Genomic DNA, 17,322 nt, shown 5'->3' with positions numbered 1-17,322 from the left:
TATCAGACACACAGATGAATATGATTTGTTGGGAAAGAGTCAACATAGTTTTTGTAAAGGAAAATCATGCCTCACTAATCTACTAGCATTCTTTGAGGGGGTCAACAAGCATATGGAGAAGGGTGATCCAGTGAATATAGTGTACTTAGATTTTCAGAAAGCCTTTGACAAGGTCCCTCACCAATGGCTCTTAAGCAAAGTAAGCAGTCATGGAATAAGAGGGAAGGTCCTCTCCAGGATCAGGAACTGGTTAAAAGATAGGAAACAAAGGATAGGAATAAATTGTCAGTTTTCAGAATGGAGAGAGGTAAATAGTGGTGTCCCCCAGGGGTCTATACTGGGACCAGTACTGTTAAAAAAATCATAAATGAACTGAAAAAAGGGGTAAACAGTGAGGTGGCAAAATTTGCAAATGATACAAAACTACTCAAGATAGTTCATCCAAAGCAGACTGCGAAGAGTTGCAAAGGGATGTCACAAAACTGGGTGACTGGGCAACAAAATGGCCGATGATATTCAATGTTGATAAATACAAAGTAATAAATTTTGGAAAACATAATCCCAACTATACGTATAAAACGATGGGGTCTAAATTAGCTGTTACCACTCAAGAAAGAAATCTTGGAGTTATTGTGGATAGTTCTTTGAAAACACCCACTCAGTGTGCAGAGGCAGTCATAAAAGCTAACAGAATGTTGGGAATCATTAGGAAAGGGACAGATAAGACAGAAAATATCATATTGCCACTTTATAAATCCATGGTATGCCTACATCTTGAATACTGTGTGCAGATCTGGTTGCCCCATCTTAAAAAAGATATATTGGAATTGGAAAAGGTACACAAAAGGGCCACTAAAATGATTAAGGGGTATGGAAAAGCTTCCATATGAGGAGAGGTTAATAAGACTGGGACTATTCAGCTTGGAAAAGAGACGACTAAGGGGGAGTGTGATAGAGGTCTATAATATCATGACTGATGTGGAGAAAGTAAATAAGGAAGTGTTATTTACTCCTCCTTAGAATACAAAAACTAGGGGTCAAAAAAAGAAATTAATAGGCAGCAGGTTTAAAGCAAACAAAAGGAAATATTTTTTCACACAGCGCATAGTCAACGTGTGGAACTCCTTGTCAGAGGATGTTGTGAAGGCCAAGACTATAACGTGGTTCAAAAAAAAACTAGAAAAGTTCATAGAGGACAGGTCCATCAATGGCTGTTAGCCAGGAAAGGCAGGGATTGCTGTTTGCCAGAGGGTGGGAATGGCTGACGGCCGGTGGGATGGATCACTTGATGATTACCTGTTCTGTTCCTTCCCTCTGAAGCACCTGGCATTGGCCACTGTTGGAAGACAAGATACTGAGCTAGATGGACCATTAGTCTGACCCAGTATGGCTGGTCTTATGTTCTTATTAGGACCCTCAACTTTAGAGAACACTTTTTCCTTCTTGGTCCAAAATTGCCTGAATGTGACCTTTGGCCTGTCTCGTTAGCCAGGGTTTTGGCAACTGAGGGGAATGATACAGGTTTTTTGTGTGTAGTAATGGAAATTTTTTACTGTGGTTAGTTATTTCAGGTTTGAAAGTGTCAAACAGTTGCTGACTTCACCTTTGTTGTTTTTGTAATTTTAAATGTTGGTCATGTTATATAGATATAACTTGAAAGATATTTTAAAAAATGAATATATTCCCTCAACCAAGTGTGCAGATAATGCCCTTGCTGATGTTACTTTGATTTACTCTGGTTTAAGACTCAATCACTTTACCTTTATCCATTCTCCAAGTTCATAACTGCATTGGGTTATTCATTCCACTTCACCAGATGGATCAGTTGTGGAGGAATATGAAGCTGATTCTCATCAGTTGTTGCAACTCATATTTCCTTGTTAATTCTGTTAACACTGTATATGAGTTGAACAGGGATGACAAAATTAGCCTCTGCAGAATCTCAAGTGACAGAACCCTCCAGAAGGAACAGCATTTATCCCAAACCACTCTTTGGGATCTCTTAGATAAGAATGATTCAAGGGCAGTTCTGTCAACTGCTATTCATGCCTGCATCCCAATAAAATGTCATGGTCATTGGTGTTAATTGCAGCTGACAGATCCAGTTAATATCAGCACTGATACTTAATCTCTATCAATTACTATGAAATCATTCACCAGTGCAACCAATGCCATTGTTATACCATACTAGGTCTAAAACCTAACTGACAGAGATCTCTGAAATCTGAGGACTAAAGAGACTGGATGGGTGTCTGCCACAACTTTCTCAGTGACCTTCCCCAAAAGCGAGAGTGTCAGAGCAAGTTGACAACTGGCAAGATCATTGACATGATTGTTTCTTAAGCAGTTTCCTTAAAGACGTCAGGCATCCTGCCCTCCCCTCCCCTTTAGGAGGTTGTTAACAGTCTTCACCAATAATGGACCTAGTACATCCCAACTGGCTTTTCGCACGTATGAAAGACACGGACCCAACTTGCAGGTACTGGAAAAGACACATGCAAAGTCTCAGTGAGCAAGACTAATTAATTGAAATTCAGACAGAGCTTGAGAGCCACTTCCTCTCCCAGCACTAGCAGAGGAATACTACTGTAGCAGTTCAGTTTGTGGGATGGCAAAGGGATCCCTGACCCTGGGGATTATATACCATACTGGGAGACTAACAAATGGTGTACACATCACATGGAGAGGACAACGAAGGAAGCTGTGAAGCTGCTGATCAAAGAAAAAAACTAGGATGGATAAGAGATAAAAACAAAAGCACATTGCTTAATTTTAGAGTGGAAATTAGTAGCCTGATTCTTCACTGCCTTTCACCTTGGATGGTAATTTACATCTGTACAAAATGCTGCTACTAGTGTAAATTAATGAACATTTTGAGCTTGTCAGTGTTTTACTATGCACTCACTTTAGTGTAAATAAATATTTCTGCTGTGAAATGTCTCCAGTTTAAATCTTTTAAGATTAAGAAAAGTAAAATATCTTTGTTCTTCCTGGTCCTAGTAGATTGATGATCTGAAGAAGAAAAACCATGACTTAGAGCAACATGTTATGCAACTGCTTGATAGTAAGCAGGTGGTGGAGAGTCAGGTGGACAGTTTGACCAATAAGAATGAGTATCTGTGTAAAGAACTTGCTGTAGTTGACAAACTAGCTGAACAGCTGGAAAAAGAAAAAGAATTAGTGTTGGATACTGCTGATCAGGAACTTGAGGAAGCAAAGGTATTTAATTATCAGAATTAATATTGTACACTAAACAGAATATGTATGTTATGAGGGAGCCAGTAAATTTACAAAATTTAATCTTTAGAGTTGAAACATTTTAGCCATAGTCTCCGCCTGAAGGTAAATGATTTTGTGGTTGTTTTTTAATTTAAAAACTTAACTTAAAAATGGATAAAGGAAAGAAGGAGTAATGGGTAATGAAGACTAGAACACTCCAGCCTGATGAGTCTTTAAAAGGACTCTCAATAGTGGGTTAAACTGAATATCCGAGGACAAGGAGTTATGTTTAAATTGGGGAAAAAGAGGTCAAGAGGAGGCTACCACTCGTCTCATGCTCTACAGAAGTACAGCTATATCTGTTAAGACTATATAGCCCAGTGTTCTTCATTGAAAGTCCCTGGAGCCAGTGGCAGCTCCCATTGACCCTAAGTGCAGCTCCCTGACTAATTGCTTATATTCTAATTTATTTTATTTTTAACATTAGAATATGTACCAAGCCTATCAAAGTCCACCTTCTTTACATGTCACATTGACCACATGGTACGATGTGCACCAATAAGTACATCTAAGTATATCAGTTGTAATATAACCTTAATATTACCATAGCAACCAACATGTTAATTTCATAGTTGATGTGGCTCTGACATTGAAGGTTTTTTGCCAAAGTGGCCCCTGCTTGAAAAATAGTGAAGATCACTGATCTAACACATTTGGGCTGTGCTGCTGTGGAGCCTGAAATATCGAAAATTAGCTTCTCTGAGCTCAAAATAAAAACCTGAATTCATTCCAGAGCAATACAAGAACCCTTTCCTTACCCTAAATAAATTATTCAAATATAGGACTGAACCTTTTGAGATCTTGCATCTTGAATGTATTCAGTAGATGAGGAAAGAATATCATTTCAGTCAATTCTATATATGAAAGTGAGAGAGTGCGCACAAGTGTTCTATAGCTTGTTGAATTTATTAAAAAAAGGGTCAGATCCTCAGCTGATGTAAATTGTCATAGCTCAACTGAAATAAGTGGAGTTATGCCAGTTTACACAAGCTGAGGGTCTTTCCTGAAGTGAATATTTAGAGAATGAGTTTGTAGTAAATTAGAGGAAGTAGTCCCAGATATTGAACTAAATTTTGGGACCATCTAAATAAAATGGGAGAAAAGAGTATCTGACATAAGAGAAGACATCCAGAGCCTCCGATTTTGTAATTTACTTTAGAACCAGAAAATCCATGAAGGCCCAGTCATGCCTTGTATCCATGTGAGCAGACCTTGTGCTCCCCCAGACAGCTACTGCTCCTTCTTTGTCTTGATCCTGTACAAAGTATGCATGCAAAATTCTGATTGACTGCACCCTTGTGTCCTAGTTAATTCTTTAAAGGCTCCTCTCATTAAATAGTATGTCTCCAGTCCAGTCAACCTAGAAGAGAGTTCTAAATAAATGCTTCAAAAGAATAAGAAAATTGGGCAAAAAACCACCTGTATTTTCGGTTTACTACCTGTAAATAAATAAATGTAATTTTTATTACTTTTTATTCTAGACTCAGATTAGATGCCAGCAAAACAATATTAGAAAATTGGAGCACACAATCAAAATACTTAAATCTGTAAGTTTAATATGTATTCTTAGTATTTTTGCAGCTATGCAATTATGTAGGTTATTACTTTCAAAGAACAAGTATACTTAATTGTCTTTTATTTTTTCCTGGTTCAATAAAATAGAAAGATTATGAAGAATATTTCCATTTCAGTGCACATTTGTAATTCTCATTCTTTAAATAGACTAGAATATATCCCTTATCTTTCAATGCACTTGGAATGTCTTTTTGTTTTTGAGAGTCTCATTAACTTTCCTACAAAATCCAAATTGTTTCACTGCTTTGAATACTCTTAAAACAGAATTCTGCATATAAGTGAGCCAGCCAGAATTTTGTCCTTTAAATATTTATTTTAATATTCTATCTTCCCCAAATGTTAATAACCCTAACACTGAACAATGATATTTGGAAATATATAGAAATTTGTATAAAAGTCTGATAAGCAATTTATCAGCAAGAAAATCTTCTGGATTACACAGTGGGTTATAAAACTTGCTTCCAGATTAGATTAGCATAATAGATACCTTCGTTTAACTGGGAAGTAATTTTTTGAAGTTGTCAAGATCACCATACTACAGCATTAAGCTTTTTCACAAATTTCCATGTTAACAGTATAAAGCTTTTGGTCATTACACTTGCTTCTTACACCCCAATCCTTCAATGAGCTCCCTGTGGGAGGACCCACAGCAGGATTAGGGCCTTAATGGCTTTGATCCCATGAGTAAGAATTGTGGGCATTAAGAGCCCTTGAGAATTGGGGCCAGTGAAACATTTTCCTGTGATTTTGTCATTGAATGTTGCCAAGCAAAATAAACTTTTTGTGTTGTTATAGTTGTGCTAACTTGAGACATGTATTTATCGCACATGTATCTATCTACTTGTGTGATTAAATTAACTCATTGAAATGGGTTTGTCTTAGTCAGCCAAAACACAGGAATAGTGTACAGATTTTATTTCATGAGTGTTCAACAATTTTTAAAGGTGACTTGAAAAACTAAACATTTGGTTTATGCACTTATTGCTGTTGGATGATATTTAAAAAGCCCTTTCAGTCCTCTTTCCCTGCTTCGTTTCTTTTCCATTAGAAATTCAAGTTTTGTATATCCTGTTTTTCCTGAAAGATTCTGTGGATGACTGGAGAATTAATAAATTTATAACATCAGGGACTTTAATCAGGTCAAATTTGAGTGAAAGAGAAAGTGATTCTTATTCAGTTTAATGTGTATTAACATTAAATTCATTAGAAACACTTGGGAGAAAATATATCATTGTGAAAGATTCAGCACCTCTGCTGCTCAAATAAAGGCTTTAAAAAAACCCACAGTCCACATCTGAGACCTCCAAAAAGTTCCCAGTCAATAGTAGGGAAGATGTTATTTGACATTCCTAGTATTTCTAAAGTAAAAAACAAGCAGAATAATATGTGTAGATCTTCTTTACACATCATAAAAAAGCAACCAAAAAACATACCCAAAACCTCAAACCCAGTTTTTTCTTTGCAGATGGTCTTTAATGAACATAGTTACCTACACTCCAGTTTACTACCACCTTCAAAATTCACCATCCATTACCAACACCAGACATGATAGCCTCATGTTTTTACTAGAGGTAGTAGTAGTAATAATTATAATAATTAGACACTGCTGTCTAATTAGTCAGTAATAAGTCAGTAGTTTAATGGTGCTTCATGTTAACTTGGTTGTAATGTCTCAATAATTAATCATCACTTCCCCATTTTGTCTTGGAGTTTATTTAGCTCTTTTTAAGCAGGGAGCATTCTCAGGTTACCATCTAAGTACACAATCTTTGTTATGTTTAGGATGCTGAAAGTTTCAAGGAGAACTCTTGTAAAAGGAAAAGCAGTTAAGAGAAAAGATGGAGGAAACTAAATAACTGAACATCCTGTTAGATCAACTATAGAATGACATACTCATACTTGGGAAAATGTTTCAAAATGTGAAAGTGCAGATATTCAGGACTTCAAAATAATAAATCCACATTTATTTTAAAACAAGCAGTTCACTTTAATATTTTTGAAGAGTATGTTTATCCATTTTGTGTTGAAATGTAAGTGCATTACATTTTTAAATATTATTTTTCAATTAACACATTTTTTCATTTGGCACTTAAAAGGTTATTTTAGAAACAGAAACTGAAAAAACACTAGGGAAGTCTCCTTCAAGACTTGATACCTTTATCAAGACATTGGAGGAAGACAGAGATTATTATAAAAGTGAAGCTGAGAATTTGAGGAAGATGTTTCGAAACACATCTTCAAGTCCTAAGCACAGTCCCACTCGTAGCAGCATTTCAAAACATTCTTCACCTATCCAGGTAAGCTTGGAGTATATTACAGTATAGCAGTCATGCATTTATTTTGTACTGAAATCCCTAACATTGGACTTGGCTCCAAATCCACATTCAATGATAAAATAGTCTATTAGTTATGAATATGGATGGCAACCTGAGGCAATTCACACGAGACTAAGCACTGCCTTTTTCTGGATTTACCTCTTTAAACACTTCTTAAGTCTTATTGTTATTAAATTTAAATACTTCCTAAGGTGTTTAATAAAAATAATTTTGTGATAGATAGGTAATTACTTGCTCAGAACAATGTGAATCAAACTCTTTAGTTCCATGATATAAAATGAGTAGAGAACATTGAGTCAGATTGATAGGAGACTGAGTTTTTGCATATGAAAGGGATTTCCAACCTCCATTTAATGTTTTTATTTAGTAAATAATATTGATAGACATGCATACATGTAGTTTTGATTGTGTTGAGTCTGTTCAGTGCTGGGCTTTTTACTTGGTATATGTGTGTAATAGTTTCAAAACCTAAAGTATTAGGAAATGTGCAAATTTGTTTCTCATCATTCAACTTTTTTGACATTCTTTAAGGGAATGAGTTCAGATCCAGAAGTTATGAAAATATTCAGAGAACGTGAAGAATTTAAGTCAGTGCTGGAAAAATATGAGCGCCACATGGCAGAAATTCAGGGTAACATCAAGGTTCTAACAGCTGAGAGAGACAAAATCATCATTCTTTATGATCGGGTAATCATATTCACAGGAGTTTGAAGGACATTGGAAAAATAATATTTGCAACACTTTAAAGAAGAAATTATTTTAGTCTTGTTCTTAGGTCTCAGGTCTCATCTACTCTGGAAACTTCTGTGGTTGGTTGAAGTTTATTCCTTTTCAGGATGGCACTTAGCAGGTGTTTAAGTCCCTTTGACTCAATTTAAGCCCATTCATAAGTGCTGTCCTGAATACTTTCCTGAATTGAAGAATGCATATCTGAGTCATTGCATTCAGATGCATTACCCACAACATTGCTGAAGTGCACTTATATCACTAGCCACGTCTTGTGATTAATATTGATCAGATTTTTTTGAAAATTTTGACTTTTTGAAAAATCAAAACTGGAAATATTTCTGCCAAAAATATAAATAGTTTGATTTGGACATACCACTGCAGCAGCTTATGGGAGTTGTAGTTTGGGTGCCTCATGCTTCTGTTCTCTTCTATAGGTCAAGCTTCCTGTTCAGGCTATATTTCCCATGCATGCACCATGTTCTTCCTTGATGAGAACAGGTGGTGCATCATTGGAATGTTCAGGTGCTTAGTTTTTAAATGAAAAATCTAAATTTTCTGCAGAAAGCAGACATCTTTTGCAAAAACACTGAGTGAAAAATCCAATTATCTGTTTAAAAAAAACAGTTTTGTTGGAAAATTTTTGATGGAAAAAATGTAGTTCATAATAAATTACATTATCTGTTGCATATTTCCAATATATTGTGTTTAAAAATAACAGGCACAGGAAGAAATATCCCGACTTCGCAGAGATGTTATCAAGTCCCCCAAGACTCCCAAAACTACTGTGACAGCCCAGGCTATCTTAAGGCGTGTGGAGACTGAAAGGGATACAGCTCTTTCTGACTTCCGAAGGATGACCACAGAACGAGATAGCCTCAGGGAGAGGTTAAAGGTTTGATTTTTATCCAAGCTTATTATAGTATAGTAGTATAGTTAAATTTGCAATATGGTGTCCATTTAGTAAATAAGTGGTTATATTAAATGTATGCAGTGAACTTTAAAAGTAACATTTTGTATGTATTTTTGTTGTTGTTGTTGCTGTTTGAAACAGATTGCCCAGGAAACTGCATTTAATGAGAAGGCTCACCTGGAACAGAGAATTGAAGAGCTGGAATCAACAGTTCATAATGTAAGGAAAATATCTCTTGATTACGAACAGAATTGTTATTAACGTCATAAAGGTGACATTTGTGGTTAAAGGTCTGCAGGTATAGTTTTAGAGCCAGCTCTTCTAAGGGCATATATGAGTAACTGTTTATGCCCATTTAAATTAATTTGATTATTCAGGTGAGAAAAGAGTTTGCAGGATTGAGCCCTCAATTTGAAAAGAAAAACATTAATGAAGGAAATGTACATCTTAAATATAGTTTCAAAGATTTGCGTTTGAAGTAAAAAAACTGTAATGCATCCATATTGAAGAATGTAATTGAAGCTTGTATTGCTCCCAAAGTGCTGTGGTTCTAATATACCAGTAACTGAACATTACTTATAAGTTTAAATACGTGTTGTGTACTCTGCATTCTCTTGAGAATCCCACTGGCTAAGAGACAGCCTTTTGTTTCTGCAACTTACTTGATAAACATGGAGGTTGGTACTTCGATATTCAGGTCTTGTCATTTTAATGTTGAGAAAGTTGCTGAATGTACAGGAGTCTTATTGATTTGCTCTCAAATAATTTGACCATTGATCAGAGTAATTTAGTGACTCGGTAATCTAGAAGAGAGAAGAAGGTGGAGAATATGTAGGATGTGTTTTTCTTAGAGTGCTAAATCTTTAAATAAATTAGAGCAGGTGATTTCTTTGAATATTAAGATGAAGCCTTTTACTAATCAAACTGTCATCTTTTTAAATGATCTGATTTTAATGTTGGTCCATAGGGAATCCAAATTGAGATTCTTTGTTTCTGGACTACAGAACTGAGGAAACTACAGGGGTAGCTTAAAAAGGTTTATATTGTTGCCTTATGCTCTGCCATAACCTCTCTGGATGATGCAGTGATTTTATTCCACTGTGATTCTTTCACTCATCATCACTTATCATCATGTTGCAACATTTTGTGTTACATCATGCCACACTGTGATTTTTAACTCTTTTTAGGCACCATATGACTTTTACGGTTGGGCATAATCACCAAATCAAGACTTTCACTAACAGAACAACCTACCCTAGAGCTGAAAGATATGACCCAATAACTCTCTTTTTTTCTATGATCTGTCTCAGGCAAATAGTATAGTTTTGCCACTGCTGCTCTGGGTCAAGTACATAGATAATACTACAAGAAAGATGAGAAGCACACTCTGATTTTTTTCCATTGATCAGTGGGTTTTGAATCAGGCCTTGAACACAGATGATGCTGTGGATATCTGCCTTTGAAATAAAAGATTTACAATACAAATCAGAGTAGAATTTGAACTAACAGAAATAATGCTCTATACAAGGTAGATTTCTGCAGTTCTTAATGTCTAGTCGTGTTACTCCTATAGCTTGACAGTGAACGTTTGGAACAAATATCAGAGATGGCACTGATGAAAGAGACCATAGATTCTGTGGAAATGGAGATGAAAATATTGGCGAGAAGGGCACTGGATTCAGAAAGTGAGCTCAGCAGGCAAAAAGCAGAATGTGCTTCACTCAGGTAAATAAAAGTATATACATTAAAACTACTGTTTCAAAAATATTCTGTTAATTTAAAGAAGGAGCTCATGACATTGTTCTCATGAGGATCCCTCAGCTTCCCTAGCCTTCACCTTGGTCTGATATAGCTTAGGTTTGTTCATCTTCAGAGGATGCTGCAAGGCATATCTATTTTCTCTGTGAAAGGTGAAATTTGATGGGGATTGAGGTTTATGTTGGGTTAGGGATTTTTCTAGGAGTTGATAAGGGTTAAGTTTTGTTGGATAGTGTTGGGTCAGTACTAATTTTGATTTGTTTTGAAACTCCTTTTTAAAGATTTTTTTTTTTTTACTTCTATAAATTGAAGTAAATAAACAAAACAACCTGGCCATTACATGAAATGTATTTCAGTTTCCTCAAGCTGCCCTCTCTCTGTCCTTGAGAAAGGCTCCAAGAGGAGGAAATGAAATTGGAGCTTCTTTCAAGGACTAGAGCTACCAGTGGGACTGGAGCTTCTAGCCATTACTAAGAGCCACTAGTGGGATGAGCTATGAGCCATCCTCAGGAGAGGACTATAGGGAAGAACACAAGTTGGGCAGCATGTGCTGGAGGGAAGAAGAGAACCAGGTGGCTGGGAGAAAGATCAAACAAAAAGGAAGCATGTACGGAGAAGTGGGGAAGAAGAGGCAAGGTGGCACAGAAGCATGTACAGGAGAGAGAAGAACAAATTGGAAGGAAAGATAGATTCTTTTACAAAAGGGTAAAAATTCTTATGTCCTTAAACATAGTTCAAATACATAAATAGATGCCTAATATTACTTTTCCTTACAAGCAATTGCTGTAGTTGCCATGTGAATGTTGCACTATTATAAACAGGTCTGTGATAGACAAAAGGGAGCTGCCCCACAGAATTGTGAATGCAAGTGGGGCTGGCCCACAATACACTTTCTTTCTTTTAAGATGTGAACTGCATTATGAAAATATTTGAGAAACCTGCTCAAAAGCTACTCAGCTTCATGAGCACCATCAAAAAATCTGTGTTCTTTATCTTAATTTCAATTATTTTTAAGATTGTTATTGTTGTTATACCCCAAAGAAGCACTAATAGCTCTTTCCAGTTCCAAAGCACAGTTTGAGCAGGTATAAGCTTCACTGTATAGCTCTATCAGTGCATCTCAGTCATGACTTATAGCCGTTTGCCCATTCCAGTCTTAGGCATTTTCTAAACAGAGCTTGTAGTTGATTAAAAGCTTGTTAATCTTCCTCTAATCCTTTGAACTGTCTATTCTCTCCAAATCCCTCTAATTCTATGGGATTCTTCATAGGAATGGACTGGCCTTAATAATTAAAGGTAGACTAAGATGGTGCAATAGCCGAGATTATTTAAAATATCAAGAAATGCTGATTTACTTAACTTTGGTAGTTATAGTGACATTACAAAATGTGGGAAAAGCCATATTAATATACAATGTTTGTATTAATGCTGTCACTCTTATACTTCTACAGCTTATTGAATGAAAAGACAGAACAGAGTCTTTCAGAAACACAGCGACATCTTGCTAAAAAAAAATATGAATTACAGCTTACCCAGGAGAAAATTATGTTTTTGGATGAAAAAATTGGTGAGTTAAATATAAAGGTTTTTAAATAAATACTTTTTTATTAAAATTAATGGTAGTATTGCTTTCTCTCACTCCTTCCATGCTATATACAATGTTTACTCAATTATGTACTATTTTAAGTGTTTCAGTAGTACAAAACAATTAATTTGTCACCAGAAATTCAAAATTAAAATAGTCTTTTATTTTATGGTTAGATGAAAGCAAATGGTTACCGCAAAACACTAATTTTTTTCTTACTTTCATTGACAAAAAAGCAAACAACTTAACTCCTTCTAAAAACTGAAAATTTCTCCCTACCTCAGACAGCATAATTAAGATGATTATCAATAAAGTTGTTCCTGATAAACTGCTGTAACTACTCATACTATTAGTTAAATAATAAGTTTTGTTACCCATCTGGTTTATTTGGGCTCATCAGTAATATTTGCTTAACAAACTTTGGCCCCTAGTTCTGCAAGGTGCAGAGACAACACCTTTCAGGACTGTTTCTTTAATTAAGGATATAAGTAGACAGAATAAATTTTCAAATGTGGTACAGAGTAATATGCTCAAGACAGGAGTAAAATAAATGGGTACAGGAATAGTGGGGCATTTTGAGGACCACTGACTAAACTAGAGCCCAGTTATATAGCACTGGCTAACCATTTTCTAGATCACAGTCAACATCATCTGCACTCACCGAGGTAAAATGCAGCAGTTTGCAAAAAGGAAATAAAACTTACTATAGGTGACACAAACTTAACCTACAGTTAAGATTGCCCAACATTTTCTATTATATGATACTTTGTTTTCAGTTGCTTATGACTTTTGCACACTTTAGCCATTTGGACTGAAATTTGTCATGCTGGGTGTCTGTCAAAGGGTTATGTTGTGAAATAAATGGTTGTCTGTAGAACCCCTACTTCATTTGTTGCAGAAGTTGGAAGATGTGTTCCTATTGTGGTTGCTGGGAGACAGAGGGGCCCTAACCATGCCCCAAAGCTAAAGGCCCTCAACCAATGGGGGCATTGAACCCAGACCACAAGTAAATCCTGGGGAGAACAAATGAACAAAACAAAACAAAACAGGGACAGGAATGAAGGTCAAAGGCTAAAAGTTAGGGAACCGGAATGGGACACAACACAAAGAATTCCCGAAAGCACCCACTGCCCCTCAGAGACATCTAAGGAGTCAGGGAACAGTGCCCAGAGGAACTCTGCTTGGAGATGTGACTTAACAAGAGATCGGAAAGGGGCCCCAGGGTTGCAGAGTACCCCTTGGAAGGTGTGTAGTATTTGTACCACTGGGGAAGGCAGGTCTAGGCCCACCCATAACTAAAGGCCCACTCCCTCAGTTAAGGGGAAGGAAGCACTAATCCCAGGCTACAAGTGAGTACTTGAGGCAACAAATGAAAAAATAGGAGCAGGAGTGAGGTAAAGAATAATAGATAAAGATAGATAATAAAAGATAAAGAATCAGGGATTCAGACAGGGACATTGAACAGAGAACCCCTGACAGCGTCCACTGCTCCTCAAAGGCATCCAGGCATAAACTGAAAGTCCCAAATAGCCATCACAGACTAATAACTGATTTAGGGGGTATTTAAAATGGTGACCTAGAGGTAAAAGGCTGAATTACATATAATTACCATGGCTCCCAAGCGATTTGGGTTCCCTTCCATTGGAAGGTGTGTGGTGAATGAGGCAGGGGATTGCAGAAAGGGTGGTCTCATAGTTAAGGCAGCTAAATGCTGCCATATGGAATTGGATTCTCTCTCTGCTTCTGATGCTAGGACAGTCATTTAAACCAAACTTTTTACAGGTGGTCACTAATCATTTGTTCTTTATTTTCTGGGTGCCAAACCTGAGACCCTGGGTGGGGTCTGATTTGCAGAATTGGTGAGCATTCATGTCTGCAATGGAATTCAATGCAAGTTGTGCTTTGAACATATAAAGTGCGATATAATGCTACATATGCCGAAATATCAAGTTCTAGGTGTCTCAAATTAGGCACCCTAAATGAATGGATACTTTTAACCTTAATCTGTTTGTGCCTCAGTTCCTTGTCAGTAAAATGGGGATAATAATGCCTTGTCATCTCACAGGGGTGTTGTAAAACTAAATTAATGTTTGAAGCACTCGGATACTGTAGTGATGAGTGCCATATAAAAATTGAGGAGGAAATTAGTAACTATGTCTTCAGAGCAAGGTCTGAATAGTATGCAGTAATTCAGGATTGGGGCCATACTTTTGTTCAATAAGGAAAAAACAAATATTGAATAGCTGCTCACTAATTGAGCACCACTTATTCTGTACACTGAATGAAGCAGGGGAAAACCTGTGAAAATATCACTAAACGATGTATGATAACACATACACAAGGGGACTGAACTAAAGTATCACAGGCAACTTTAATTCTGGTCTGTCATAACTTTTGTGTGTTTGACTTGCAGCCTTAATAATGTTCTTTTAATGTAGTAGTTGCATTGTGTGTAATACATATGCACATAGGCATTCATAGTTCTTGTGTCAAAAACATTTCATTAGTTAATTATTAGAACCTTTGATAATTTCTCACAAGTTATAGATAGAGGATGATCTATGTTTGCTCTATATTTTGCTACACTGCCTCTGGGAATGTGCTTCCCAGTACTGATAGACATGCTAGCTCTGCTCTAATTAGCACACTAAAAATAGTAGTGGATGCAGCAGCACAGTGGGTGGTTTGGGCTAGCCACCCGCGTACATACTCAGGGGGTCTGGCGTGATCATACTCGAGCAGCCATGCCATGCTGCCATGGCCACACTACTATTTTTAGAGCATTAACTTGAGCAGAGTTAGCATGGTGTCTGTCTTCTGGGACACATGCTCCCAGCTGTAGTGTAGACTTACCCTTAGTGTCATATAATTCAGTTACAGCCTAGTGAAAGTGTCTTGCAATATTTCCATGAAATTTTATTATGAATTTGTTAATTTTTTTTAGTTACTCATTCTGATTACTATTGGGTAGGTGAATAATTAATCCAGTGTCATTTTTTGGTTTATTATTAGCATTTATAGATCTTTCTCTCCCAAGTACACCGCTTTGTCTTAACATAACAGAGAAGACCAAAGTTTTGGGCATGGACAAGAAAGTTTAATAATACCCAGCTTTACATATTGTAATTTGCACTCTGCTTTGCTGTTGTTTTAAACGTATTTCCTAGGCACTTTAATTTTACATTAGTGAATTATTAGTTATTGTTAAGGATTCTATCACGGAAGTCATGGATTTTGTGACTCTCTGGGACCTCTGGGACTTTTTCCGACTGGAGCAACTGTCAGCCGGCAGCCACCGGAGCAGCAGTCCCAGAGCTGAAGTAGTGGCTGGGATTGCGTCATCTCCCTTGGGGCTGGAGCAGTGTCAGTCTGCCCTTGCTGCAGGAGCAGTGGCGGGGCTGGAGCAATGGCCAGCGGTCAGCCTCTGAGCCAGCTGCTGAAGCAGTTGGTCAGCGGGCAGTCTCAGGGCAGTGGCCCCTGGGGCTCCCAGAGCAGCAACCAAGCTCAGGTCTGCTCCCCTGTGGCTGGAGCAGAGGCTGTCAGCCCCTGCCGTAAGAGCAGCAGTGGTGCTTGAGCACCTGCCGGAGGCCAGTCCCCAGCAGCGCTCTGACAGTTAAGCTCCCTTCCCCCCCTTCCCCTCACCCACTTCCTGCCTGGGGTATTTTTAGTAAAAGTCAGGGACAGATCACAGGCTTCCATGAATTTTTGTTTATTGCCCACAACCTGTCCTTGACTTTTACTAAAATTACCCATGACAGAATCTTAACCTTAGTTATTGTCTTAATGGTCTTAATATTTGCAATTAAAACAACCCTAAAACCCAAGAAATGGGTAAATTTCCATTAAGTCTTTAGTTGCTTAGACCCTGATCTAGCAAAGCACTTAAGCATATGCTTTGGCATGTGCATTGTCCCATTGACATCAGTCGGACTATTTCTGTGCCTACCATGGTGCTTAAATGTTTTGCTGGTTCTGTGCCTTTGTTGTGTTTTCTTGTGGTTCAGAAGAGTAGCTAGCTATATGAAATGGAAAATAATTATTTTAAATTGAGCGAATAAAAATGAGGCCTTTATGATTATATGTGCAGATAACTTTTCAAAACAAAATCTTGCACAAGAAGAAGAAATCCATATTCTCAAAGAAACTATTGCTGAGCTGGATACAGAAAAGGACTCCTTACAAGAATGTATGGATGAAAAAACTGAGAAAATTGCTTCCTTTCAAGAAACCCTGGCAACTAAAGTATGTTCTAGCACGTAAATTTCTATATAATTTATTATTGATTCGTTAGTGTTAAACATTTTTTTATAATTGTTATATATGCAAAGGACCCATTAGGTCAGCTCATTGTTGGGATCCTCAAAAATGCTCAGTGTTAGCCAAACTCTCCTCCCATTAAAGTCCATAAAAAACTCCCCTGGACTTCAATAGCAGCCAAGTTAGGCCAGTGTTGAGCTCTCCATCCTCAGTGTTTTGTAGTCTAATTTTAAATATGCCAAGAAATGAGATTTTCACCACTTTTCCGTGGGTGAGGCAGACTAAACTAACAGGCTAAAAAGTTTCACATTTAGAAACTTTTTCTTGAAGTTCAGACTTAATTTTCTCTTCTAGGGCTCGTTTATATAACAAATACAGCCAAATTGGTGATGTAGTTACAACTTCATTATCCCTTGAAATGGTTATAGTATATTTCCAGTTTGTAGTGCAAGTGGTACCTTCACAGGGCTAAAGTCTTCAGCATCTCCCCTTAGGATGTCTCTTTACTGCAATCCAAGGTGTGATTGCAGCTCAGGTCGATATACCCATACTAGTGTTGCTAAAAGTAGCAGTGTAGATGTGGCAGCAGTGCGAGTAGGTACCCAGAATTCCAGGTGGGGTTTGTACAGCATGCAATAAAACCCATACCACCCCCTCTGCACTGTTAGTTTTATCAATGCTAGCATGGCTAAAGCAAGCATATAGAATGTGTATGTCTGCCTGAACTGCAGTCACATACCCTCAGCTTTATGTAACCAAACATTACATATTTAACTCTTTTAAGCTTTCCTTCTAAGGCCTTGTCTATATTACAAAGATAAGTCGACCTGTGTTAGGGGACAATAATGCCCTGTCATTAATTACTGTGGTGACTGATGTCCACACTACCCTCC

At 37.2% G+C, this 17,322-nt stretch overlaps 1 protein-coding gene across 2 annotated transcripts in view; it reads left to right on the top strand.

The window, feature by feature from the left end:
- Positions 1-17,322, top strand: part of TSGA10 (testis specific 10) — a 61,126-nt gene that overhangs the window by 15,389 nt on the left and 28,415 nt on the right. For both annotated transcript variants that reach the window (XM_067560005.1, XM_067560004.1), the window contains exons 3-11: positions 3,004-3,219; positions 4,761-4,826; positions 6,951-7,151; positions 7,722-7,877; positions 8,638-8,811; positions 8,971-9,048; positions 10,403-10,554; positions 12,039-12,154; positions 16,260-16,414. In XM_067560005.1, the coding sequence (XP_067416106.1) occupies positions 3,049-3,219; positions 4,761-4,826; positions 6,951-7,151; positions 7,722-7,877; positions 8,638-8,811; positions 8,971-9,048; positions 10,403-10,554; positions 12,039-12,154; positions 16,260-16,414 (1,269 nt within the window). In that variant the 5' untranslated portion in view covers positions 3,004-3,048. The remainder of the gene's footprint in view (positions 1-3,003; positions 3,220-4,760; positions 4,827-6,950; positions 7,152-7,721; positions 7,878-8,637; positions 8,812-8,970; positions 9,049-10,402; positions 10,555-12,038; positions 12,155-16,259; positions 16,415-17,322) is intronic.

Source organism: Emydura macquarii, unplaced genomic scaffold (assembly GCF_026122565.2).
Source record: "Emydura macquarii macquarii isolate MOO-44397 ecotype Brisbane River unplaced genomic scaffold, CSIRO-AGI_Emac_v2 contig_2207, whole genome shotgun sequence".
In the NCBI taxonomy this organism is placed as follows: Eukaryota; Metazoa; Chordata; order Testudines; family Chelidae; genus Emydura; species Emydura macquarii.
This window is presented reverse-complemented; position numbering and strand designations above follow the sequence as displayed.